The sequence below is a fragment of the Callithrix jacchus genome, chromosome 12, assembly GCF_049354715.1.
Source record: "Callithrix jacchus isolate 240 chromosome 12, calJac240_pri, whole genome shotgun sequence".
In the NCBI taxonomy this organism is placed as follows: domain Eukaryota; kingdom Metazoa; phylum Chordata; class Mammalia; order Primates; family Cebidae; genus Callithrix; species Callithrix jacchus.
The window spans coordinates 120,670,738-120,697,728 of NC_133513.1; the positions used below are offsets into that span (position 1 = coordinate 120,670,738).

General features: G+C 44.0%; 1 protein-coding gene across 4 annotated transcripts in view; it reads left to right on the forward strand.

The window, feature by feature from the left end:
- Positions 1-26,991, forward strand: part of DOCK1 (dedicator of cytokinesis 1) — a 543,687-nt gene that overhangs the window by 443,703 nt on the left and 72,993 nt on the right. For all 4 annotated transcript variants that reach the window (XM_035269471.3, XM_035269473.3, XM_035269472.3 and 1 more), the window contains exons 33-38: positions 3,577-3,725; positions 15,240-15,325; positions 15,517-15,673; positions 21,474-21,514; positions 22,650-22,740; positions 26,736-26,855. In XM_035269471.3, coding sequence (XP_035125362.1) covers positions 3,577-3,725; positions 15,240-15,325; positions 15,517-15,673; positions 21,474-21,514; positions 22,650-22,740; positions 26,736-26,855 — 644 coding nt within the window. The remainder of the gene's footprint in view (positions 1-3,576; positions 3,726-15,239; positions 15,326-15,516; positions 15,674-21,473; positions 21,515-22,649; positions 22,741-26,735; positions 26,856-26,991) is intronic.

The window sequence follows — 26,991 nt, forward strand, 5'->3', positions numbered from 1 at the left end:
TTATTTATCAAAGCGAACTCTGTGCGGCAGCCCGCCGGAGCACCTCATCTCCTCGCCTGTGCCGCCTCGATTTACATTTTGTTTATTACATCCAGCACACTGGAGCTAGCACAAGACCCGAGCCAGGCAGAACGAATGTGCTTGGAGCAAGATCTTTATCTGCTCTGTTGGGTTTGGGATATTTTTCATGCAGGGATTCCCTTCATGGGTGTTTTTTAGTGGCTGGGCAAACTGTGTGCTTTTCATGAAAACCTATGTACAAGGTGGCCTAATGGGTTTGGCTGGGTGGTGGAACTTTTTGCTCTGCCTGCTCTTGTGTATACAGAGATTTTGCTGGGATAAGTCTATGTTTAATGTCCTGGATTTTCGAACACCAGTGATTGCAAGAGGTAATTTAAACACCCACGGGGGGATACTGACTGGGAGGCCCTGGCTTGGTGAGAAAAGAAGATGCTGCTCCCAGGGAAAACAGCTCTGTGCTCTGTAGCTGGAGCAGATTCTAGGTGGGCAATGAGACCAGCAAGGACTGGAACTCAAATGTTCTCATTACCTTCCTTTGTCTCAAAAAGTGTGTCCTCTTTTTCTTTTTTTTTTTTTTTTTTTTGAGACAGAGTCTTGCTCTGTCGCCCAGGCTGGAGTGCAGTGGTGTGATCTCAGCTCACAGCAACCTCTGCCTCCAGGGTTCAAGCGGTTCTCCTGCCTCAGCCTCCCAAGTAGCTGGGACTACAGGCACGCGCCACCACACCTGGCTGATTTTTGTATTTTTAGTAGGGATGGGATTTCATTATGTTGGTCAGTTGACCGCCATCTCTTGACCTCGTGATCTGCCTGCCTCAGCCTCCCAAAGTGCTGGGATTACAGGCGTGAGCCACCACGCCCGGCTGCGTCCTCTTTTTCTTTAAGTCTACACTGTAGGCGTGACCTTGGTCCTCACTGATTCCAAATCTGAGTTCTTTGTTAAATTTGAGCAAGATATGCTCCAAGGGAAATTTATAATGCAAATGTCAAAAAAAAAGGTGTCTACCAGAGAACATCCCCACCCACTCCTGCTCACCTGGGGGACCATTGGTTTGTGAAGAGTCAGTCCCCAGGGATGTCACTATCCTTAGAACCCAGTAGCAGCTCCAGGCCAGTGTGTCTTCTGTAATAGTCAAAGGTGAAGACACTGTCGTTTTGGTAGCTTCTCTTCCCAGTTCCTGCATCGCCAACCACTTGTTATTGCTTTATATGTTTTTCCCAGCTTGGCGCAATAAAACCTGCTGGTGACAGACAGAACTTTATGACACTGAAATTGCGGTTGATGAACAACTTGCTGTCACCATCATCTGTTTTCTGAAACATTGGCTTTGACATTTTTTAAGCATAATACAAGGAAAGTGTCACCTGAGAGATGGGATATAATCGCGTTTTCAAGAGAATGCTTTGCAGCAGTTACAGGCCTTTCGGAAACCTCAACCATTTGGGAAAGTGATGAGAACGGTACACTGATAGCCTTAGTCAAAATGTGAATTATTTAGTGGAAGTGAAAAATCAGATGTTAATTACATTTAGATCCCGTATTGAAGGTTAAATCGTGCGTACGTCCACCCAGTAAAAAGCAGTTCAGTCTAATGATGAGGATTATGCATTTTCTTAGGTATAGTTATCATAGCTGCATTTGTTTACTGATTCTTTTTGCAGAAACCTGCATTCGCTGAGTTGCAAAGAAAACTGAAGAATTTAGTTTCCTGATTGTGTGAAAATATTAGTAAGATTGATTAACTCGGGATACACTGCTGGCGTTAACAACAAAATGTTGCAAATATTTTATTCAAACATTTAATTTCTTGGGCATTCTTCTGGTATGTGTTGGACATGAAATGGTTTTAGTTACAGTGGGATGAAATGAAAACAAAATCAATATTTCGTTGATTTTTTAAAAGACCACCATTTTGCTGGGACCTGCCTCTGAGTTTCATCAGAGGTTAACTAAGGTTTGCAGCCTGGTTTTTAGAAGTGAGTCTTCCAGGAGCTTCATTCCCAAGGTGCAGAGTCCAGGCAGTGAAGGAAGCTTGCTGGTTGCTGTGGTTTCCCCGCTCTGCCGTGTCTCTGACCTTGCCTGATTCACTTCAAGCTCCTGATGAGCTTGCCCTGGTCCTCAGGAGTACAGCAGCGACGCACCAACAGAGTTTGGGGTCCCCGGCTGGGGTGGGCACAATGGCAGCCAACCCACAACTAGCAGGAGGGAGGGGCTGGCCGCCATGTCAGGCCCAACGGCCAGCTGCTCTGCCCGGTCACCAGATTTCTCGATGGTGATCCTGGGTTAGCATCTTTCTGAGTCAGAGACAAACGCCCAGAAAGGTACAATACCAAGAAAATACCAACAAAAACCCTTGAAATTAAAAACATAAATTGAGTGCTTTCAAGAAGCCAGTCTCTACTTTCTGGGGGCTTATTTTAGAATTGTAATGTCTCAGCAGTGGGCATCAAAATGGCAGATCACCGACCTCTCTGTTCATTTTGCAATTAAAGAGGATAAATATGGGAGTGGACAGCTCAAACAATTTCTCTTTCAGAGAGATGGATGGGGTCCGAGTGCCCTGCAAACATCCTGAGATAAGCAAACGGGGAGGGAATTTGTAAAATGAGGGTCATAGCTAAGCCTTCATAATCTCAGACCCAGGTTCAAGTCCTGCTCCTCTATTTCTCTGAACAGCTCCCAGAACAGCTTACTTTCCTTGTCTGTCTAACAGGTTAAGGAGGTACCCATCACAAGGTTACCGTGAAAACTCAGCGACATGATGCTTTCTCCTGGGCTTGTCATGCAGATTGTACATACTCGCTAATATGTTCATATTCACCATTAGTCACATTTGAAAAACTTTTGATAAACATTTTTGTGAATGCTTTAAAAATCAAAACTGGAAGAAGAGAGGTGAAATGAGATTAATAAAGTAGTTCTTTAAGCATTTTCCTATCAAGCGACAGCTGGAAAAGGTAGGTAGAATCGCTGCTGTTTTCAGGGTTGCAGACTCAGATGCCAGACTCAGATGCTTGATTCACTTTGATTGGAGTCATTCGGAATGTTACGGAAATCACTCTGCATTATTTACAGAGGTGTCAAGTGCTAAACTCCTCTTCTTAAGATGCAGGAGATAAAAAGGACCCAAGAGACCATCTGCTCTCTCTCATTTGTCAGTTCCTGTTCCTGTCACTGGGCACGGAGTTAGAGGCTGAGACTCCCTACTCCCAGCCCCTGTTCCATTCCGAACTGGGAATCAGCTGCCTGTGTCCTTCAGCCGTCTGATAGAATTGGCTACTTATAAAACAGTGTTTATCTTCTCTGACAGAGAAGTCATGATTGGAGGCTTACATTGCATGAATCTTTGAACACCTTCACCTATAACATGAGAAATACAGGCCACTTCTTATACTAAGGGCTAGGAAAGTTCAACATCGTCGTCTGCAGAGAAGAAATAGATGCACATTTTCAGGATCTCGTTGCTCAAAGTCTGTGATCTGTGTCGTCATGTTGTTTTATCCATTTTAGAATTCTAGTTTTATTTTTTTCTGACTACTTTATCTCTTTTTTCCAAGGTCAACACAAGATAAAGTTTATTCCAGAAATGGTGGGTCCGATATTAGAAATGACATTAATTCCTGAGACGGAACTGCGCAAAGCCACCATCCCCATCTTCTTTGATATGATGCAGTGTGAATTCCATTCGACCCGAAGCTTCCAAATGGTAAGGACATAGATGTGTAGTGAGTGGCCTGGGGACATGGAGGAGACAAACCTGAAAACCTTGAAAGAAATTTGTAGACAGTTCTACAGTGGAACACACATTTTCCTGCATCTTGAGAGAAAAAGCCTATGATTTTCCTTATTGAAGAAGCTTATCATACCTTGCACTCAACTTTCAGGAGGATTATTCTCAATTTTTAGTTCTTCTTTTAATCTGGGTTTACTCACACATTAAACCCTGGATAAAAGTCTCTTTCTCCCACTTCTTGGGATGTGCTCTTGTAGAGTATTTAATCAAATATCGTGTATTATATTCTCTCAGATTGGCTACTTATTGCAGAATTATGTTATTTTGAAAGCTAAAGTCTTTGCTTTTATTCTCTTAAGTGTATGTCTTGGTCTTTTGCCTGTGCAATGGAACCGAAGAAAATTTCTCTAAGAAAATATATAAAAAGTGCTCAGAACATACTGTAACATTATGAAGGACAAACTCTGCTGTATAACTTAACCTCAGGAAGTACCAAAATCTCCTTCTGAATCCCAAGAAAATAAGTATAGTATTTGTGTATTCTTGGTTGGTACCCACACCCACACATACACATGCACATCGCCACACATACACACATATACACATATGTGCATGCACACACACATACACACACAGGTCCACATGCTCTGACTTCACCTAAGTGTATTCATGGTTTGGCCATGATGCTTTGCAAGAGACCTGGGGGAAGCCCAAGTGGAAAGATACCTTTAAAAATTATTATAGTGGACTGAATGTGGTAGCTCATGCCTTTAATCCCAGCACTTTGAGAGGCCAAGGCAGGCAGATCACTTGAGCTCAGGAGTTCGAGACCAGCCTGGGAAACTTGGTGAAACTCCGTCTCCGCAAAAAATACAAAAATTAGCCAGGCATGGTGGTGCACGCCTGTGGTCAGGGAAGTCAAGGCTGCAGTGAGCTGTGATCATGCCACTGCCCTCCAGCCTGGGGCACAGAGCCAGACCCTGTCTCTAAATAAATAAATTAAAATTAAAAAGCCAGGCATGGAGGCTCACACCTGTAATCCCAGCACTTTGGGAGGCTGAGGCAGGTAGATCACGGGGTCAGGAGTTCAAGACCAGCCTGACCAACATGGTGAAACCCTGTCTCTACTAAAAATACAAAAATTAGCTGAGTGTGGCTGTGGGCGCCTATAATCCCAACTACTGGGGGGGGCAAGAATCACTTGAACCTGGGAGGCAGAGGTTGCAGTGAGCCAAGATCCTGTCACTGCACTCCAGCTTGGGTAACAAAGCGAGACTCCATCTCAAAAAAAAAACAAAAATTGAAAATTATGATAGCAATTCACGTAAGTCAATATAGTAAACATTTTACATGGAAATTTGAGAAAAATTCCTACATTGAGAGAAAATCAAAACTTCATCAATCAAGACAGTTTGACGTTAGTGGGATCTAATTTTAAAGGGTATGTTATCCTGACCCATCTCTGAAGGTTGTCATTTAAGGGAGCTTTGAGTAATTTATAGATTTTCCTTGGTTGTCCTCCTCATGTCACATGAAGGCAGTATCCACGAAGAATGATTTTGCTGTTTCCTAGAACAGAAAAGGATACGAAACCAAAACCGTCTCCACTGGGAGTAGAAGCTGAGTTTAGATACAAAGGTCAGGGAGACTGAGAGTCACGGGCTTAGCCAGCTGTTATCTGGGTCTTGAGCAAGTCACTCACCATCTTTTAAGTCTCCAATTCAAGCTTGTAACATTGGCATGAGATGGAATCTACCAGAAGGGCGTGCTGTGAGAATGAAAGAAAATCAGACCTGCACACCCACTAGCGTGATGCCCAGCACCATAGAAGGCGGCTGTGGATGCGGCTCTTCCCGTAAAGCTGGAATCTCACCTTGTTATGGGAGTTCGTGGAATGCAGGTGGTAGCCTGCAGGCTGAGTCCCCAGTGTCTGCAGGACCATGGCCATTTCCTCGGGGTTACTCCCGAAGCCGGGAGGAGCACACAGGAGATGAACAGTCCGACTGCTGGGGTCATTTCCTTTACCCTCCACGCGCCCACGACGGTGCTTGGAAACCCCGTGCAGAGGAGCCTAACTCCGGGCCAGGAGTTCATTATTTGTTTTTTGCACTTGGCTCCACTAGGCAGTTTTTTATACGGTGACTGGTGACTGTTGGACAGCAGAGAGGGCTTTAGTTTAACTTTCCAATGTAATGTCAGCTGCGCTGTGATGAGCAATGTTAGTACCTCCCCTTCTTCCTTCCTCCCTCCCTCCCTTTCTTCTTTCTTCCCTCCCTTCCTTCTGTCCTTCCTCTCTCTTTTTTTTTATGGTAGCAGAAGATCTCTCTATATTTACTTTTGGTAAAGACAATTCGTTTTCAAAAGAACAGCTTTTGTTTTCCTCTGGCTCACCATCAGTCTTCATATGTGCAAAATCTTTGTACAAAGACTGCACTAATACAACATTGTAAATATTATACCTAGATATTTTTCTTAATGTTCCTTCTGTTTGACAGTATATCAAAGAACTTTCCCTTAACATTACAGCATGATAACCGTGGTATTAGTGATGCCTTAAAGTTAACTGTCATTTTCTCATCCATCCCCTGTAACTGGACATGTAGGTTGTTTGCAGACTCACTGCTGTGAATAACTGCTCGGTGAACACATTCATGCATATAGCTTGAATTTATTTTGAACGTTTTCCCAGTATACATTCTCAAAAATGTAATTGCTGATTTCAAATATTTTTGTAACTTTTGACATTATTGCCAAATGGTTTGACATTAGTACCATAAGGTCTGACCCAGCTCCATTGCTACCGGCACTACACCATGGCCCCAGTTTCACTGCCGACTCCTTGGAAGTACGAATTGTGATTTAAATGCTTTTTCCTAGGCAGAAAATTCATCTGACTTTTTGAATTTTATATAAATCAAGCCCAAAGAAGGACTTTGTGAAAAATTGCTATTAAAGAATGAGGCTAAAGGGGAAAGTGTATTTTTATAGATAAATGTCACTAGCACAGAAAACGAAGATCAAAAGTGTTTAAAACATTATTTCATTTGTCATTTTTTAAGCAGTCTTAGGGTCAAAATAAGGTCAAGGGCAGTTAGAATAAAGACAAATAAGAGTTTGGTTTCTGACCTGTTCCCCTTCTCCCTCACATTCTTTTTGTCTCCTGGCTGCCTTGTGATAGGTTTAAAAAATCTTAAAACAATCTTCTGAGGAAGCGCTTGATTTTCTCCAGTTTGCAGGGGTCCCAGGTTTGCTGGGAATGGTCTGAAGTTAATGAGAGCCACAGAAGCTGTGCAGCCATTTTAAACACTGTCTCCCCAGTGGGGCTTCAAAGTCGACCCAGTGTCAGGAGACACCTTTCCAGAAAACCAAACTGTTTTTGAGTAATACCGTGAAGTAGTTGGCACACTGAGATCCATCTCATAAGCAACAAACTGCTCACTAGCATGAACCACGCCTTGCTTGGATCTATGTAATTCAGGCATAAGCACGAAGACACAGATTCACCCGCAAGAAGGTGAGCGTGGTCAGCCACCTGAACTGTTCGTTGATCTGTGGTGTCATCTGATTTAACCTCTGCAGACAAAGCATAGCGTATATTAAAGATCTTTCAAATAAAGGCAGAAAAGCTAACATTTATTATTTTTTCAAATCTCTCTTGTATGTTAATCTTCTTCTGTGATTGGGAAAGATCCATTTTCTTCTGTTGGATGTGCCACCTCAGCTTCCGAGCTGGAACGCCCCAAGCCTGCAGCATCGTCCCCTTCTCTTCCGGTCTCCTTGTCGCTGGGCTTTCTGGCTGCAGGTCACATGGGCCTGGCCTTTGCCTGCTCCCCTGGCCTCTGCTGCAGCAGGCTGTGGAGCTTCATCGGTGCTCCCTCTGTCTCACCTGCAGCATCAGTCCTCCTCACACAATCCCCGTCACACTAGTCCAGGATTATTCCTGGGCCACAGTATCTGTCTCTTGACTCGCTCTATGTACATTTCCTAAGCCCTTGCTGCCTCCAGTTCCGCTCGTCTCTCGCAGCTGATCCTCCTGAAGCACAAGGAATGGTCCCTATTTCTTACTGGTGACATGGGCATGTGGGTGGCACGCTGGTGCAGGGCTGGCCCCACCTGCTTCTCCATCCTTGAGCTCCTGGGCTGGGGATGCTTGGCTGCTGCTGAGCTCATCCGCCGCAAGCCCAGTTATCTCACCTTATTAGTCACGTCAGCAAGGGCTTCAGTTGCCTCCACTTTTACAGCAGATGTGCAAACCTAATGGAGTGAGGGGAAGACATTAGGGGGTTTCATTTTTATAACACATTAGTATTTTGAACCCACGATGTAGCTCATTTTGTAAAGGTTGCTATGCCTTTCTGAGTGGAGCTGTTAATATGCTACTCTTTGTGAAATATGAAATAATATACATGTCCAGGTTGTATTTTACTCTTACAATTGGAGTCGAGAGGAGACCTGCTGGAATCAGAAGAAAAACCTGCTATTTTACTCAAGATTAAACTACACCAAACCATTACTGGAATTGTAAAAGCATGTGTTACAAATTGGCTTTTCTAACGTTGCCCAGTTTCTGCTCTCATGTTCTTCAGCTGCAGCAGAGGGCATTTCATTAGAATGTTCTTGCCCATACACCTCCCCAAGAGGCTGCTGCTTTCCTGTCTCCACTTGTCCAAGAAAGAACACAAATTATCCTGCTTTCTCCAGGGTCCATGTGTTGAATGGGCTCTCTTGGTGGTGGGATGGCGTGGCATGGTGTCATCCTTTCATGGGCCATGTCCACCTTGTGGCCTGTGACACTCTGTCCAGGGCTGCAGTGAGTGTCTTAGGTCAGCTTGGCAGCACTCACTGGGGAGGTGGCGAGGAAGCTCTGCAGAAGGCTCCAGGCTGAAGGTCCCGGATGCCAGTGGAGGTCCCTTATGCAGGGCCGTGCCCTGCAGGAGCTGGGCCAGACAGAAGCCTGTGAGATAGGAGGCCCTGGATGGTCCCGGATGCTAGTGGAGGTCCCCTGTGAAGGGCCGTGCCCTGCAGGAGCTGGGCCAGACAGAAGCCTGTGAGATAGGAGGCCCTGGATGGTCCTGGATGCTAGTGGAGGTCCCCTGTGAAGGGCCGTGCCCTGCAGGAGCTGGGCCAGACAGAAGCCTGTGAGATAGGAGGCCCTGGATGGTCCCGGATGCCAGTGGAGGTCCCCTGTGAAGGGCTGTGCCCTGCAGGAGCTGGGCCAGACAGAAGCCTATGAGATAGGAGGCCCTGGATGGTCCCGGATGCCAGTGGAGGTCCCCTGTGAAGGGCTGTGCCCTGCAGGAGCTGGGCCAGACAGAAGCCTGTGAGATAGGAGGCCCTGGATGTGCACAGTGGTCTTGAGTTCTTTTTAGAAATCCCTCCTCCCTTTAAAGTCATATGCTTCACTGTGGGCTGCTCCCCTGGCCTCTGTTGAGGCCTGCTGGCCTCCAGGAGGCTGCTCCCACAGCCATAGCAGAGCTCTGGTGCATTGACAGGAAGGCGTTCCAGTGACTGGACGCTGCATGACGCTCTTGGGTCCATTGCCTCTCGTCCGTCTCTTCCCTGTTTGTGTACAGCCAGGATGCTGCTGCCTGTGGATGGGTTTCTTTTCCTCCTACTGCTTGCAGTATAGATACTCCAAGTACCGGGAGGCAGGGACACATGTGGGAAGCCCCAGCGGATGCCCACCGTAGCCATGCCTATAGGGTGGCCCCAGCGCTTTGGCCACTGTCATTCGCCACCCCCCTACATTGCTGGACACTCTTGTGCCACTTCCCTGCCCTGTCCATACTCAAGGCCACTGTGGACATCCGGGGGCCTCCTGTCTCCTAGGCATTTGTCTGGCCAGGCTCCTGCCAGAGTGTGGCCCTTCACAGGGGACTGCCATTCGCATCAGAGACCTTCCATCTGGAGGACATTGCAGAGCTTCGCGGCCACCTCCCCAGAGCAGCTCTGTCAAGCTGACCTAAGGCACTCGCTGCGGCTCCTCAACAAAAACCCATTTCTTATCTCTTCTGCTTCTTGCATCTCTTGAGTGCTGCAGCTGCCTGTGGTCATCCTGGCTCTCCCAGCACTTTCTATGAATCTTTTATGATCCAAATGCCCCACCCATTCTCAAATTACCCCCCCTGCTGCTGCTTCCTGTGCTGGTGCCTGAGGACACATTCTCTGTCCCCTTTCCTTACAGCTGGCCAACTCCTCAAGGCACCATCACAACTGTGTTCAGGCCACCCCCTCATCTTGTCGCCACCCCAATCCACAGTAGCAGGTTTACCCCTAAACTCGGGACTCTAGGAATCTCCATTTGTTTGAAAGGAGAGATCCTACTTAGGGAGTGATTTCGGGACTGATAAGCTGGCATGGAAGCTGTGGGGAGGCATTGGGGTCTTCATGCCCGTTATCCCATCCACCTGGGACCAGCCTGCCCTTGGTCACAGGAGATGACCCCTCCCCTGGCCTTAAACCGACTCTCCCTACCTCACCAAGAACCCTGCCCTCCAACGGACAGCGCTCCAAGTCTCACCCTCATACCGGATTTTGCTTCATAATAAAAAGCATACTTTTAAATTCCCTCCTGGCATCTTTTTAAAGAATTTCATTTGTTATGGCCTTGGAAAATACAGAACTGAGAGCTGAGAATTGCAGCAAATGACCATATGGGCCATAGACCATTAATAAAAACGGAATGGAAAAGGCTGCCCAGCAAAAATAATATTTTCAATCACGGAGCTATTTTCTGTCATCTTTGTGAGGCTCAGTAAAATGCTCCACAACTTCTGGAAATTCCCATTTAGTTGTAACAGTCTTAGAACGTGAGTAATCTTTGTGTCATCAGTGTTGCCGAGCTCCTGTTTGAATAATCCCTTCACGCGCCCAGGCCGGTAACCGGAGCCAGTAATTGAATAGCCCGGGTGAATGTCGGCGGCTTCTGCCCCTCGGTGGAAAGGCCAATGTATTTTCCACGGGAACAGGAGTGTGAGTAAGTTTGCTGGCAATTCTATCTTGTTTATTCTTTAATTCACTGAGATTTTATTTGTTGGTTTGTTTATTTTTGCTTTCAATTTCAAAATAATTCTCTTCTTAAGAGGAAATATGGCACAAGAGGCTTCTGTTTCATTGAATCTAGACCCAAAGGTGGTCGGACAGGCCACAGAAACCAATATCCTTGACTCCAGGAGCTGTGATTACATTGACTTCCATTCTTAAAAGCCCTCCAGCAGAGATCTCAAAATTTCATAACCCCCTTTAACCAAATTAAACAGGACTCACTTTGAGGCCACGTTCCTGGAGTCCACTGGAATTGCATGCAGCCCCAAAGCCACTCCTTAGTCTGTGTCATGTGGACATAAGGAGCCGCTGCACCTGTCTCAGGTGTCTGCAAGGTGATGAGCGCTCTCCAGCCAGGCAGTTCAAAGTCACTGTCTCTGGGTCCTCCAGGCTCTAGAGTGTTTCAAAGAGCTCCAGGGTCAGCAAGCCCCCTGCTTGATGGACGTAGGAGGATGTGGAGGCTTTTGAATGTGGGATGAAGTGCCAGCAATTAATTAAGTGTATAATTAAGTTTACGGTGTGGTCAGGCAAGAGGAATGCTCTACAGAAAAACATGAGTGTGTCTGAGCACAGGGACTCAAGGCTGAGTGACAGACTGGGAGGGAGCAGTCACTTCTAGGATGTCAGCATGGGTGCCTGGAGCCCCAAGTGTTGTGAGGTGCTTCTCACAACAAGCTTCTCTCTGCTGAAGCTTGCCACTTACATCTTCTTAGCCATGTTTTCCACCCAAGTACAGCCCAGCAACTTTCTCCCACCCACCTCCTCCTGCAAATGCTCAGGAGGAAAGGTGTCGTTAGGCAGTTTCATCAGATTGGCCCAGTTTCGTCTAAAGGGAGAGAAAGCAGGGAGAGTCTGATTCCTTGGTGACCTCTGGAACCAGGAGGTGGTCGAACACCATGCCCCCTGCCTGCAGTGTCTTTGGAGCCTTTTTTCTTTAAATACGGGAGAAACCAGAGCATTTTGGGCAAAGAGTTACTAAGTCTACTAAGGTTTATTTATAAAGGGTCAAATGAGCCCTTCTGCTAATGTACTTAGCAGGCCATGCCCATAGATTTCAGATGTCAGCCAGCTCGTGATAACCTCAGAGCCCTCCGACAAGGTGATGAGTGATCTGTGCAAACCTTTCAACCCTGGTCCAGCTTCCTGCTGTGCTCCCACAGAACCCCAGATCTCTTCTGTTATATAAAGCATGGTCCTGGATGTCTGAAAAGTGCAGGCTGATCATATACATTATAGATGCGTAAAACTATAGATGCATTAGAGTAAGAATAGTACATCTCACCCAAAACAAAAATTAGGCATTCCAAACCAAATATAACTGGCTTTTGGATTAGCCGCTCTTGGGATCCTTCTCTCCACGATCTTTCGAATAGGGGCCAATAGCCTATGGTTAACTGTGGCAGTAAGTGGCAAAAGCAGTGATTCCTTTCTAAGTTAACTGAATCAATAAGACATCGATATGGCTTCGAACACAGCCCCCGACTCCGTCACGTTCAGTTTAACAGAACTTTCCAGAAGGCCTTCTATTCCTAAGTGTTCTCTTGTTTCATGTTCTCAGAGGGCTACTGGTATCAGATGCTTAGAGACTCTCTGTTCAGTATTTTAAGTTAGACACCCTGTGGATATTTTTGTAGCAATATTAGGGATTCAGAAAAGAGAAGAAAATGGAATGGTTCTGCTTATCACGTGAGTGAGCCTCTGCCCCCTTTTGAGCAACACAGTAAACCCTTGCTAATTTTATCCCAGCCATAGAGAACCTTGCTGCAATCACCAGTGTGCATTCACAAGGAAGATGATAAGCATGGTTTTTATAAAACCAGCTCCGCTCTATCAGCAAATGTACTGTCTCCAGTTTAGTGGGGCAGGATCGTTTAATTCTGATTGTGGTAACAGTTCACAGCACACTAGCGAATCAATTCAAGTGCATTCTGTAAAAATTATTGAGAATCCTGGAATTAGAGGCTAGCTATGGATCTCTGGTATTGAATCCTTGCTAATAAATAGAATAGCGGGTCCAGGTGTTTGTGTAAGTTACCTAGTGTGGAGTAGGGTTAGTAAAATTAGAATCAGCTATGTGTGGTTCACTTAGCATTCATCCAGTCTTTTCAGAAAGCATTAAGTTCATCAGTCAAAATTCGATCAGCAGCATACCTAAGTAGCTGTAACTTCCTCATTGCCGGTGTTTGTGACAGCTAGATTTAGGTGGAAGCAGAGAAAACATGCAGTTTTCGTGACCTAGACTCCACGTTCAGATCCCTTCTAACTGACCAGTGATGAGTGAGTTTAAATGCCTGTGTTTGTCCACGTCAGGAGAAGGCACGGTTCTCTGCATTCTCTATATGTTTCGTATTATCTGCACCCATTAAACATACATGGAATTGAATCATGTTTTATTAAATTGAATTTTATTTTGCATCTTCATCATTTGTCTGAAGCATCGGCCCTCATCAAACATTCAGTCTTTGGAGACTGTCCACATCATGACACCGTCTGGGAGATGCTGCTGCCTTGAAATGCCAACTTTCGGGCCACTACCAAGTGATCTCCCTTGTATCTGATTTCAAAAAGAACTGCCTTTCGCAGACTCCTTTTCTGTAAAGACCAGGATAGTAGTGGTTAGTATCAAAAGGTTGTTATTTTACAGTAAAAAATCATTAATGTGAGATTTCAGGCGGAAAAAACGCAAGTAATTCTTCCTTCTTCAGTGGAACCATCTGTATATGTTGCTAAAATCCCTGAACTTCTTAGGCCAGACAGAATCAAAAACAAGTGTTTATTTGGGGGAGGAGACCATGGAGAAGATCAAGAAGAGAATTGGAGAGATTTGCTAAGGTCCAGGTTCTGGGGATGTTGCTGAGTCCTTGATGTCCAGCAAGAATCAATACTTCTCTCCAGGCCTGAAAGCCTGTGTTTCATCTGTACCGTGTGATACAGCTGTGGCTCTGGGCAGTGTGTACTGATTGAGGACAGGCAAGGCATCTGCGTCCACTTTGAGGCTCCTCCTTGGGTTTTACCACTCCTTGCTTATTGCTTCTCAGGATCCACAGTCAGCTGCTTCTGCAGGGGGATCCCCAAGTCCCCGGTGTCCACAGTGTCTGTCACAGGCCCTCCGGATGAGCTGTGTTCATCACTGGACTGGGCTTGGCTAAGAATGAAGGTTGTGATTTATCAACCCTCTGGACCAATCCTTTGCTGACATATTAAGCCCTCTCCACCTTGATCCAGTCTAAGACCAGCTGTATTCAATAGCTGATGTGCACACAGCATATTCATTCCATTAGCCCATCAGAGGTACCGTTTGAGGTCTCAGGGCTGGCTAGAGCAATGACCAAGGAAAAACTCTTCCTCTCACTCAGCTTAGCTTCCATTGGGATCGTAATAACAGCGGGCAGCTTGAGGAATGTTGCCTGAGAAAGGAGGTGATTGAACATGGCTTTAAAGAGCTCCTGGGGACCCTTGCATAGTGCCCATAGCGTACTTGCTTTCTGGACCCTGAATCCAGCTTTCTACAATTCTTCCTTTGTCCATCTTCCTTCAGTTCAGGTTTGGATGTCTCATCTTTAGGAGAACAAACACTCTCTCAGCCCCTCCTTGCTGCTGGCACAAATTGATGGGTAAGCTCAGGGACCCCTGCAACATGGCTGGTCACCTGACTGGAGTCCCAGTACTGAGGTGGCTGTGAACTCTGCCGGGGATGGGGAACTGGACAGTGAGGATGGGGAAAACATGTCCATTGTTAATGATCAGATACTTGAAGACATTTTAGAGATTTGCACCTCCCCAGAATTGAGAGTTTTTCTAAAAGTATGGATCGGAGAAACAATTAGCTGGTACTGGCAACCCTTCTGCACCCTGATTCCCAGGAAATTTAATCAGAAGCTTTGGGGATGGAGGATAGGCTGGAGATGGACCTTGTTGCGGTGCCTGCTGGTTTATCTTTAGGGACATTGCTCCTCTCACTCTTTAGAACATGTTTTTCAGCCAGATTGAGGTATTCCGCTAGGATCTATCAAGGAATAGCAGCTAAGTGGCCCTAGGATGTTTTCAGATTGCCGAGAACTCTTCACTGGCAGGGGAAACACCATCTGTTCAGTTTCAGGAACCAACGAACTATTTTAGATGTTACGTGTGTGTAGAGATGAAGTTTGAGACGTTTTCATGCTGCTGTTTGATTTTTTTTCCCCTCACAGTTTCCTTGTCTTTCTTCCCCTGGTTCAGGCTCCGTTAACCAGAAAAGGAAATGAAAGGTCCTCCTGTGGCAGAGGATCAAGAGAAACCTCCAGGGGTTCTGGGTTGGTAACTCTTGAATGAAATGAGGCTTCAAAGGCAGGGGGACGCCGTCTATGATGATCTCTCTTGCCGATTTATGTTCTATTGACACTCAAGTCATAAAATGAAATACCTGCCATGCTGATTATTTACGCTTCCTCTGTTTAATTATAGTTTGAAAATGAGATCATCACCAAGCTGGATCATGAAGTGGAAGGAGGCAGAGGAGACGAACAGTACAAAGTGTTATTTGATAAAATGTAAGTGTTGATTAGCAGTGGCATTTATGTCTGAGAGATATAGAGACGGGGAGACCATAATTAGACTACAATGAACGTTGTAGACCAGAAATAATTAAAATGTGTTAATAATGGAAAATATTTAAAATTGCACCTCCATTGAGTTTCTTTTTCTGAGTGTGATTAACAAGGTGTGTATAATTATTTTTCAGCCTTCTGGAGCACTGCAGGAAGCATAAATACCTTGCCAAAACAGGAGAAACTTTTGTAAAACTCGTTGTGCGCTTGATGGAAAGACTTTTGGATTATAGAACCATCATGCACGATGAGAACAAGGAAAATCGCATGAGCTGCACCGTCAATGTGCTGGTGAGTAAAAGGTTGATTACGGTTTTTTTAGTTTTTACAGCACACCAGAAACCAAAGCCTGACTGCCAAAGCCCTTATCTGTGACGGTCAGCCATGGAGCTTTCCACAGCAGAACAATCATCTCCTTTGCTTGTTTCCTCATCTGTTGCAAGGAAGGAATCATGAAGCTATCCACTCTGAATACGTCTGTAAAATTGTCCCATCTCTGGACATTTGAACACAGCTCTCCTTGTCATTGTGAATGATGAGTCATCATATTTTGCAGCCAGGGTAGTGCCTCATTAGTTACAGTCTTAGGCTTTGTGATTAGGAGACTGTAAACATGACCTGTATAGCAGGCAGGCTGAATGGTGGCCTCAAAGGTAGATCCACCTCCCAGTCCTTAGAACCTGTGACTGAGACCTTATTTGGAAACACGAGGCTCTGCAAATATAATGAAATTAAGTATCTCAGACGGGATTATCCTGGATTACCTGCACGAAGAGGGAAGAGGTGTTAATTCTAATGACAGGTGTCCTTGTAAGAGACAAAAGAGGAGAAGACACAGAAACAGAGGCTAGACCTTGTGAAGATGGAGGCAGAAGACTGGAGGGGTGCAGCCTTAAGCCAGGGAAAGCCTGGAGCCACCGGAAGCCTGAGGAGGCCAGGAAGGATCCTCCCCTAGAACCTTCAAGGGGAATACAATATTACATCTTGATTTCAGATTCTGGCCTCCAGAACTGTGAGAAGAAGCATACCTGTTGTTTTAGGTTGATGGTAATTTGTTACAGCAGCCACAGGAAACCAGATCTGGGCACCATGGAGAGCAGATGCCTGCGTGACTTTGGCTGCTGCCATCTGTCTGCCTTTTGCATTCCCATTGTTGCCCTGATATGGCTGGGTTCTGTGGACACCCCTTTCCTGATGTCTTTGTGGTCCCTAATTCAGGAAATGCATTAGCACTGATGAGCTTTGGGAAGCTTTATAACAAGCTCAGTTCCCAGCCAGGCTCATGGCTCTCAACATTCTCGTGACTCCCACAACCTGGCTCCAGAGCTCTCTGCTTCTCCCTTCACTGCTCTTATAAAGAGACAGAAGGGCTAATTCCTGACAGTGAACTTTCCTTGCCTGTCCCATGGCAGAAATGCAAGAAAACACTACTCCTGCTTTTCTCTGCTTGCCTCCCTTCTCTTCCCAGCCACTGGCCTTGGGATTTCAGAGTCACCAACAACATGTGGATACGTAGCCTCGCTGTCACATCCACCCTTTGTGTGGACTTGTAGGTGCTTTTTACTCATGGAAATGGACTTTCTTGCCAGGAGGAACATGGCTCATCATTCATTCTTAAAAAAGCCATAATTCTGTGGATTAAAAAGATAAACAGAAAGGAATATTTTCAATTTTCATCCATCGTGATATCAATGTGGATCTGTGCTTTGCCGTGAGGAACTTTGCAGCTAAAAGCTCATGAGCAGTCTTAGCTTCTTCATCCCATGGCTGGACAACCGGTTTAGGATAATGATAAACATTCTTTTAACAAGTTTTCTTTTCCTTAAAAATCTAAATATGAGAGACCAGTTTTTGGTCCAGCATGTAAAGAGCTTGCAAATTGTCACTCCCGTCCTCACAGCAAGGAAAAAGCTGAACAGATTGCAAACAATCAACAATTCTCAGATCCATCTTCTTAGATCCATAGACAAACTTCTGATCCCAAATGCAGAGAAACAGGAGGATACAGAGAACCACAGAGTGGAAGCCCAGGAACAGAAACCACCCCTGGAGTCAGTACTAGGTCCTTTTTGCCCAGTCTGTCATGCTCACTTTAAACATATTATTATAAAGCACACTAAAGCCAAAAACACAGTGAAGAGACAGGGCAGGCATTAGAACCAGACTCTGATATGGCAGAGGTTTGAAATGATCAGACCTGCAATTTAAAACAATTAATAGCCTAAGGGCTCTCATGGGAAAAGTAGGTGAAACATAAAAGAAGATGGGTAAAATATGCAGAAACACTAAGAAATCATCAAAAAGAAATTCTGCAAATCTAAAACACTGTAACAGTGTCAAGAATCCCTTGGATGGTCTCATCAATGAGCTGGACACAGAAAGAATCCATGAGCTTTAAAAATGTAAATGTTTGCAGACATATCATAGTGTCTTATGCTACTGTAGAAATTACTGGCTTCTGATGTCTGCCCTTGAGGTCTGGCCCATGGCTGTGTTTGTGTTTATATTCACCTGGAGACCAACCAAGTGGTACAGCAGCAAGCTCTGCCCCAGGTCAGCTGATCTGATCTTCACAGACAGGAAAGAACCTGGCTCTGGCTTCACTGTCTTCTTGCATTCCAGCCAACCTTCAAAGTAATTTACTATCATGGTGCCAGTGTGGTTGACATGAAATAGGAACCAGTATTTTTCTATGGGAAAGAAGTGGAGGCCTTTATAAAATCCTTCCCTACCATGGACATCACTTTATAGTGTTCATTTTAATCCTTAAGGAAATTTAAGAGGCTGACAAGTGCCCAGAAGGAAGAATTATCAATAAGTTTATTATTGATAATTTGATGATTGAAACTTCCATTTGTTTTAAGCAAGATCTCTTATGCTCATCAGGACATGAAGTAATGGAGAAATGATGGTGTGCTCTGAATATGGGCTCTTATCACCTGAATCCAGGGTCAGGAAACAAACTCTTGTAATAGAACCTACAATTATAGTTTCTAATGTTAACACGTGTTCCTCTTTCATTCAGAGCCTGACTCAGTGCCCACGTGCTGTTACTGTGACTGGCACTCGCTCAGTTTTAACTAAGAAACACACCCAGTGTTCTAAAGACTGTCTGACATTATTAACTTTCTTTAAATAGGAAACTCCTGAATCATTTCATGAAAAGTCAAGTATTCTATTCTTACCCATGTCCTGGGGATGATAAAATGAATCCCAACTTTAACAGTCTTTTCATTTAGAAAATAAATCTGTGGAATAAAGAGAACCAAGAAACCAGAGTTGTAAAGATAGGTAGATGTGGTTTATTATCCTAACCATAAATACTCATTGCCTAGCTCAATCTCCTGGTCAATTTTTACCTTTTCTCCTGGTACTTTTATTGCAAAAACAGAGTTTCATAGAGATGGATAACAATCTCTAAATGAATACAGATGTATAGATATTAGAGATGTACAAAATATACTCTGTTGGTCACTAAGCAGAAATGAAGCCTACAGTTAAATAAGTGAAATAAAGAGCATAGAATTTATCAATTAAGTCTGTTGTCAAGTTTCCTTTAGAACCAGCCTCATGGTTTCTTACAAAACACAGTTAGTGGAATGTTCTAAGTTGTGTGGGCTCCTTCATGTCCTACTTTCTTACCCTTAAAAAAACAAAAATGGGACCAGGCATGGTGGCTAACACCTATAATCCCAGTACTTTGGGAGGCAGAGGGGGGAGGATCACTTGAGGTCAGGAGTTTGAGACCAGCCTGGTCAACATGGTAAAACCTCATCTTTATTAAAAATACAAAAATCAGCTGGGTGTGGTGGTGGGTGCCTGTAATCCTAGCTACTCAGGGGGGCTGAGGCAAGAGAATCACTTGAACCCAGGAGGCAGAGGTTGCAGTGAGCCTGGATCAGGCCACTGCACTCCAGCTGGGTGACAGAGTGAGACTCTGTTTCCAAAAAAAAATAATAATAATGAAAATGAAAAAACAAGAGACATGAGCAGTCACTCTGCTCGGCCACATAAGTCCCCAGGACGTCTCCTGCAAGGATGTCTGCATGTCTATTGGATCTTGGCTGTATATTTTTAATTCTTTAACTAGAGTTTCACTGACACCTCATAATCCAGTCTTTAATTATTGTTCACTACTTTTACTGAGTGTCACTTAGTTCTCCTGTGCAGTCATCCACACATCCCATCTCTGAAACTGGAAGACTCGTCATTACTTTGGAGATGCCAGTTACTCTCTTCGTGGCCCCTTTACAAGGCTAATTAAATGCAGAGTAGGGTGCAGTATTTTTAAAATCTTGGTATCTGTTTTAGACCGAAATTGAAACATAATGCAGATGCCTGAATTCTGAAAGATCAATGGCTACCGGTGGATTGGAGTTGGGGGGCCGGTCCCTATGGGGTTCCTCTGGGAGCTGAGCTGTGAGCTTGGCACAGATGTCAGTCAGTGCCGGTGTCGGGGGAATTGAGCGGCCAGGCTGCCCGCGGAGCCCAGGTGGAGTGGGAGCACTGCGTGAACCTTTACGTAAGAAGCACAAAGGTTTTATATAGAAATTGGGATTGGAGATGAGTGTACTTTGGTTGTGGAGGTTTTGAAGTCCTAGGAAGGGAACAGGGCTCAGCACAGGCAGAAAATAGAAGACATTTTCCTATCTCCAAGAGAGGAATGAAGGTCGTATGATATTCCCGTTGTGAAATTGCAAAGAAAAATGATCAAAACCTTAGAAAGGATTAAAAATACAAGTACAAAAGGGGATGGTGTGAAACCGTAGCTTGTAAATACTGGCTAGATTGAGTTGGAAATGAAGGGCTTATCCTCTGCCTTTGAGGCAGATTTTCTTTGTTGTGAGGCTGAGTTGTCAGCTGAAAATATCCTCATTACTGAGCTGTGTCGTATGAACTGGCGGACATTAAAATGTCAGAGGCAACAGAACTTGAAAATCTTGGTGCATTTTTCTAAATGTGCCCCCGCTTATTTTCTGGGCTTAGTTATCATTTTTTTTCAGATACATCAATTGTAGAAGCAATGCTGGATTTTGCTCATGAAATTAAAAAGCCTGTGCCATTCCCTTGGATAATTGTATGTGTCTCTAATGGTGATATTCCCTAGTTACTTCTGGCTCCGATTCTGGAGGACTAACAGCATTTTTAGGTGCTAAATTTCACCTTGAAAGTGACTGTGATGTTTCCTTACCTTAGGCCTTGTTAGGTGACTTCTGTGCCTTTCTGGTGCCTCCTGTGTGATAAAGATTTTAAAGTGTTTATGGAGATGTTCACGTTAAAAAATATAATTTTGATAGAAATGTTAATGCTCCACCAGTTGAGATTTTACAGTAAATATGAGGAAATAATCCATTGGTTTTAACCTTCTGACTAACCTTTCTTCATCAGTGTTTATAAACAGGGGGTTTTTCAGAGGCAGCCTATTTTTGTACCATGGTTTGGAAGGTCTCTCTGCCTGGAACAGTGCTATCTACCAGAAAGTTCTGGGATAATGGAAATGTCTTATGATGTGGCTGTTGAGCACTCCAAGCATGGCAGTTGCAGCTAGGGAAGTGAATTATTTATTCAGTGTTAATTAAATTTACTTTACCTTTTAACGAGTGTGACTAGTGGCTAGTGTATTGGATACCTCAGGTCTACATTCTATTATCTTTTTGCGGCTCTTGCTGACACTGGGCCTGGAAAGCTTTAAATCATGTGGATGATGCTTGTTTGCTTATTCCCAAATTTGGGATATTCATCTATGTATTCGTCTATTCTAATGAGATTACCGTGGCTAAGATATCATGTCTTCATGTCTTTCGAGGCAATACCTTGTTTTAACTAAAGATAAGTGACTTTCAAATGACAGAAGTTGACTTTAGTCCTCACAGTGGTCAGTGTAGGAAATATACTTATGTTTGACTAATAAAAAAATGTGAAGAACAGTGTAAGATGGTTTTGTAATTTATGTGAACATGGTTCTGATCCAAAGAACTGGATCCGTTTGGCTGTGTTTGACACAAAGTGAAGCAGCTTGAATTTTTAATGTGCATGTGACACCTTTTGGGGAACAGATTTCTTAAAACAGTATTATGGTTTCACTTTTCAGAATTTCTACAAAGAAATTGAAAGAGAAGAAATGTATATAAGGTATGTATGCATCACACTTGTCTGCACTGCATTTATTATAAATAATAATATGTATTGTATGTTTACCTATGCTAAGAAATGTTATAGCCACAAAGGTTTATTTTGTAGAAAATTGTGAAGGGTATAAGGTGGAGTTTGTTGGAGCTCCCGGATACGTTCTCGGCCCTTGTGTAGTTTGTCCAGACCAGTGCAAAGTTCTTGGTGGTCACATTTAGCCAACTCAAAAGCAGAACTGCAAATGATTATTTCACAACTCATGTGGCCCTTCTGCAAAAAGATAAGCACATAAATTTTAATGTTTCACAGCAAGTCATATAATCCAGTGAGAAATCCATTTTTAACTTTACCAGACATAGGTGAGTTACGATTTTTCAGACTGTTCTTAGTGAACTGATGCCATAGTCCCATGTGTTTTTATGTCTTTCTTCCATGAAGAATAGAAATGTTTTACATTGCCTGCTGGGCTTTGCTCCCCTACTTGCCTTGCTCCCTGGGGTGGCAGACTGTGATTGAGCCCCTCTCTCTTGCTTACTTCTAAAGTCTAGTGTCAAATAATTAGCAAGATTACCACTCTGGAGAGTAGGAGAAGGATGTAACCCATGCGGCATGAGTGTTTAGTGATGTGTTCATTACACTCAATGTGATTGTCTCATTTTCTATTTCTAAGGTTTTTTTTACTTCTCACTTTTAAAAAAAACATACTATATGAATTCAATAAATCAGTTACCTCTATTTCTTAATGGCAAAGAAATTCTTTGGATCACATTGTGATCATCAGAGCTCTGTATTTTCATGGATTTGTATTTTTATGGATTTTTTTGTGCATTTGGATTCAGTAGAAATATAGGAAATCACGATCAAGCATTCTGTATCTCATTAAAAATGTTTAAGGGAAAATAAAAAGGAAAGAGAAATTTGAAGGAAAATTTTAACTTTGCGTATCATCTTTATTTTTTTTCCTGAGTTTTCTTAGTGCTTTCTGTACCAAAAGTTTGTAAGGCATTAGGAATTATGGACATTGTAAAAAGAAAGTGTAGCCATGATCTACTGTTGAACATAGAATGTAGCTCTCGCAATCCTCAACACAAATCATTTAGTGACATTTCAAGGACGTACCTCTGTTTTATCGTCTCAGGTATTTGTACAAGCTCTGCGACTTGCACAAGGAGTGCGATAACTACACCGAAGCGGCTTACACCTTGCTTCTCCATGCAAAGCTTCTGAAGGTAATGTCAGCTACCGGTCACTTCGATCATTCTGTTGTTATAAATTCTAAGAGTATTCAGAATTTTATTTTTCCACGGCAAATTTTAGTAAACCTATAACTTAAGCTTTTATGAAATTGACTAAACAAATGTGAAGACATAAACAAAAATATTTAGGAAGTACTTTGATTACAGATTTGTCCCTACTGAATGCAGATTTAGTAAGATGTCATAGCAGGTGATCACTAAGCATCGTAAACTCCCATCACCTGGCTGTGAGCAGACAGCCAAGTTAGAGGTTCTACGGTTCCTTATTCAGGACAACAGGACTTGGGGATGGTGGAGAACAGTATCAAGAGGGAATTTTCCTGGTAGAACAGCTAAGAGATAGGATGAGACATACCCCTAATCGTCTTAGTAAAGAGTTAGGGACCAGATCATGACTTTTCATTTTATTAGTTCACATCGAGACTTTGCGTTCATGCTCTCTGCCTAATTCTTCTAAAGTGTGTTGCTCCTAGCACGGGTCTGGCCTGACAACTGTCAACTCTTAGCAGTTCTTTTATTACTCAGATAGCTTTAGACATTGACTTTGTTTGTTTACAGGATGGATGGATGGATGGATGGATGGGTAAATTGCTATACAGCCTCTATAGTTTTATATTTTATAATTTCAGCAAGTTATTAGATTATTTTTCTCATGTCATGCTTATAATTGAGAAATTATGGACTGGATAAATAAAAACAGTTACAAGAATTAGAATTTAGTTTGGTAGCTGCACAAAGACTACTCGTTCAAGGAGTCATGTTCCCAAATCTAGGCAAGCCTCCCAAAAAAACCAAAAATGGAAAGATTAAAAAAAAAAAACAGAGAAAATTACATTAAATAGGCATTAAACAGTGTCAGTTGGGTAATAGGAGTTAAGGAAAACACTGTGTTTTGAAGTAAAACTCTGGTAAGAGTGTTTCTACCTTTGGCCCAGTCCTGAAACTTCTGATAGCTTCTCTGATACAAATACACAGGCTGTTCTAGAGGCATTTGGACGTGGAAATTTGCCTGTGCCTGGAAACAGCAGTGTCTGTCACAAATAAAACACACAGAGCTCAGCCCAGTCTGGAGGCCTCATCAGTGGTCCTCCCGAGGCTGGCTGCCTGAGGACCCATTTGGCCCCATGCCACGTAAGGCTCTCCCAGGGAGCATAACTTATGAAGATGGAGAGTTCAGTGGGTACGTCTGACACCAGCCATCACACTGTGAATTCTGATGTCCTTCATTTATTAGAAACTCAAATTTCAGTAACAAGGTGGTTTTGCAAATGTGAAGCTACTTCTTTTGCCCCAGGGAAATTAACATGGGGTTGACACACTGCTCACGTAACCCTTACTCTGTCTCTCGTAGAATGTAAACTTTTATATGCATGTGTGAAACATATATATGTGCATAAAAACTGACACACTGCTCACGTAACCCTTACTCTGTCTCTCGTAGAATGTAAACTTTTATATGCATGTGTGAATGTAAAACATATATATGTGCATAAAAACATCATTTGTTTAATCACTGGGTTCACTGAGGACAGATGGGTTTTGTGGCAAACTGCCTGATGGTTTGTTTCCCAACTCAAATCAATAGGCCCAGTTGCATTTCGTTTCCCCTGGGCTTCTGGATTTTCCAGTTTAATGATGAGTGCTACGTAATCTCTCTCCATATCTTTTGCCTGATTACATTTTGCAGTTTTTTTCTGAATACGTTTTGGTCTTACTATAAATGTGAATTCATGCTAGTTTTCAACCCACCAAAGGACATGATTTGTATTGTTATGAAAATTCTTCAGTGTGACAGGTGTGTTACTGTTTGCTAACTGAAAATCCTCACATGGAATCTTCTTTTTTGGTTAGGCATATCTTTCGTCAAAACCAAGAGCAATAAAACTTTAGTTTTGGCGGAGTGCGGTGGCTCACGCCTGTAATCCCAACACTTTGGGAGGCCGAGGCGGGTGGATCACCTGAGGTCAGGAGTTTGAGACCAGCCTGGCTAACATGGTGAAACCTCGTTTCTACTGAAAATACAAAAAAAATTAGCAGGCATGGTGGCGCACACCTGTAATCCCAGCTACTCCGGAGACTAAGAGAGGAGAATTGCTTGAACCCGGGAGTCAGAGGTTGCAGTGAGCCAAAAACGCGCCCTTGCATTCTAGCTTGGGCAACAAGAGCAAAACTCCGTATACAAAACAAAAATAAACAAACAAAAAAACCTTTCGTTTTTTTCCTAGCCATCAAATTATCATATCTCCATGTTGAAGTAGAAGGTAGAGAGGCTTTTTGCTTCCCTAGTCAATGTTTTCATTTGCAAAAGTGATTTAAAAATGCAAGGAAGTCATTTGGGTTCTCAACGTGCTTGTTCTTAATTTATTTGTAGTTACATTTCAGAATCGTCTAGTTTTACTTTTATTTTTCACCCTCCAATAAAAATAGACCAATTACGTTATACAAACTTCAAAGTTCAGGAGTTTGTCATTTCCGATTGTGATGGGGTTATGCAAGTATAATTTTAAGCTGAAAAATCTTACAGACCACTTAAAAGCTCCTCACTCCTGCCTGACCTTCCTGGAAAGGGGAGCCATTCAGGCCTGTGCCCAGTGTCCTGTGCCTGGGAGCCCTGATGTCCAGCAGGAGGTGCTCCCGGACCTGTGATTTCAGGAAAGTGGGGAGGGGCATGTGCTAAAGACAGTAAGCAGCGGCCAGAGCCTTGCCCCGCCTGCTGCCCCGGACCCAGGTTTCCCACTTTCTGCTTTCTTTGCAGCATCCTCCCTGGCCTGGCTGAAAACAGATCAAGCTCACTCTCTGGTCTGCTTTTACTGGAGGATGCAGAATGAAAGTAAAACTGGACGATTCTGAAATGTAACTATAATCAAATAAGAATAAGCGAGTTCAGAGTCCAAATGACTTCCTTGCATTTTTAAATCACTTTTGCAAATGGAATAAGCAAGGCCATGCTCATCGTGTCCTCTGCAAGCCTCCAGGACGCCCAGTGGGAGCGCACGCCTCCTGCCTTTAGGTGCTTGTTCTCCTCCTCCTCCTCCTCTTCCTTCTTCTTCTCCTTTTTCTCCTTCTTCTTTCTTCTCCTTCTCCTTCTCCTCCTGCTCCTTCTTCTTCTTGTTTCTTCTTGGAGAAGGGTCTTGCTCTGTTGTCCAGGCTGGAGTGCAGTGGCCCAGTCTTAGCCCACACAGTGTTGTTCTGTGATATAGAATCACACCATCCTAGGGGTCGGGCATCTTCCACCTCCTCTTTGACCTAGTCGTGGCACACAGCAGGTCCTCACCAAATATCTGCTGAATTTTATTGAACGCGATAGCTAATACCACTGATGTGGCGTCAGGTGATGTGTTGAGCCCAAGTCCAGAAGGTGACAAGTTGTCTGTCAGGTGGCCTTGCCTTCCCTCTGGCATGTCTCCTTTTGTGTCTTCAGCTCACGCACCTACTGTGCCAGTGCTTCCAGGAATACTGGCCAAGCCCTGACTCTGTGCCCAGCACCATGCCTAGGGCTGATGGTGCAAAGACATTTCTCCATCTTTAAGGAGCTTGACAGCCTTTCTAGTCCTTTTCTGGGTGACTCATGTATTCCATGTACCATCTTTGCTGTCGATTAAAATGCCAACCCACGCAGCACTGAGACCAGGGCCCTGGGGAGCCGCCCTTGGGATGGCCTGGATCACCTGGCTCCTGATTTGTCCTGGGATGTTATGAAGCGTCATTAGCATGCTGCTGGTTCTGTCATTTCCAGAACCTGCTGGGTTTTTCTTTCGTCTGAACTCCACCACAGCTCTGCCTTCCCCATATCTTTTATGCCTGTCGGGATGTCCAGAGACTGCCCTGGCAGTCCCCAGCCTGATGACAGCAGCTACAGATGTCTCCAGAACCACGGCCCGCACGTGTGCACGATGCGGAGCTCACACCATTCTGACGTCCCTGGGTATGCCCACCTCGGCTCCGCTCATGGTCTGTTTCTCCCTTAGTGGTCAGAGGATGTGTGTGCGGCCCACCTCACCCAGCGGGACGGGTACCAGGCCACCACGCAGGGGCAGCTGAAGGAGCAGCTCTACCAAGAAATCATCCACTTCTTCGACAAAGGCAAGGTAACACTCAAAAAGCAGCTTTTCTTGTTTTCCTCCTTCTGTGCACCTACCTGCAACGCTGTAAACACGTTTTTTAACACGTGATGTTTGCAGAACCAGAAATTTGTTACAAGTTGTGTATTGAAATGTTTTATGC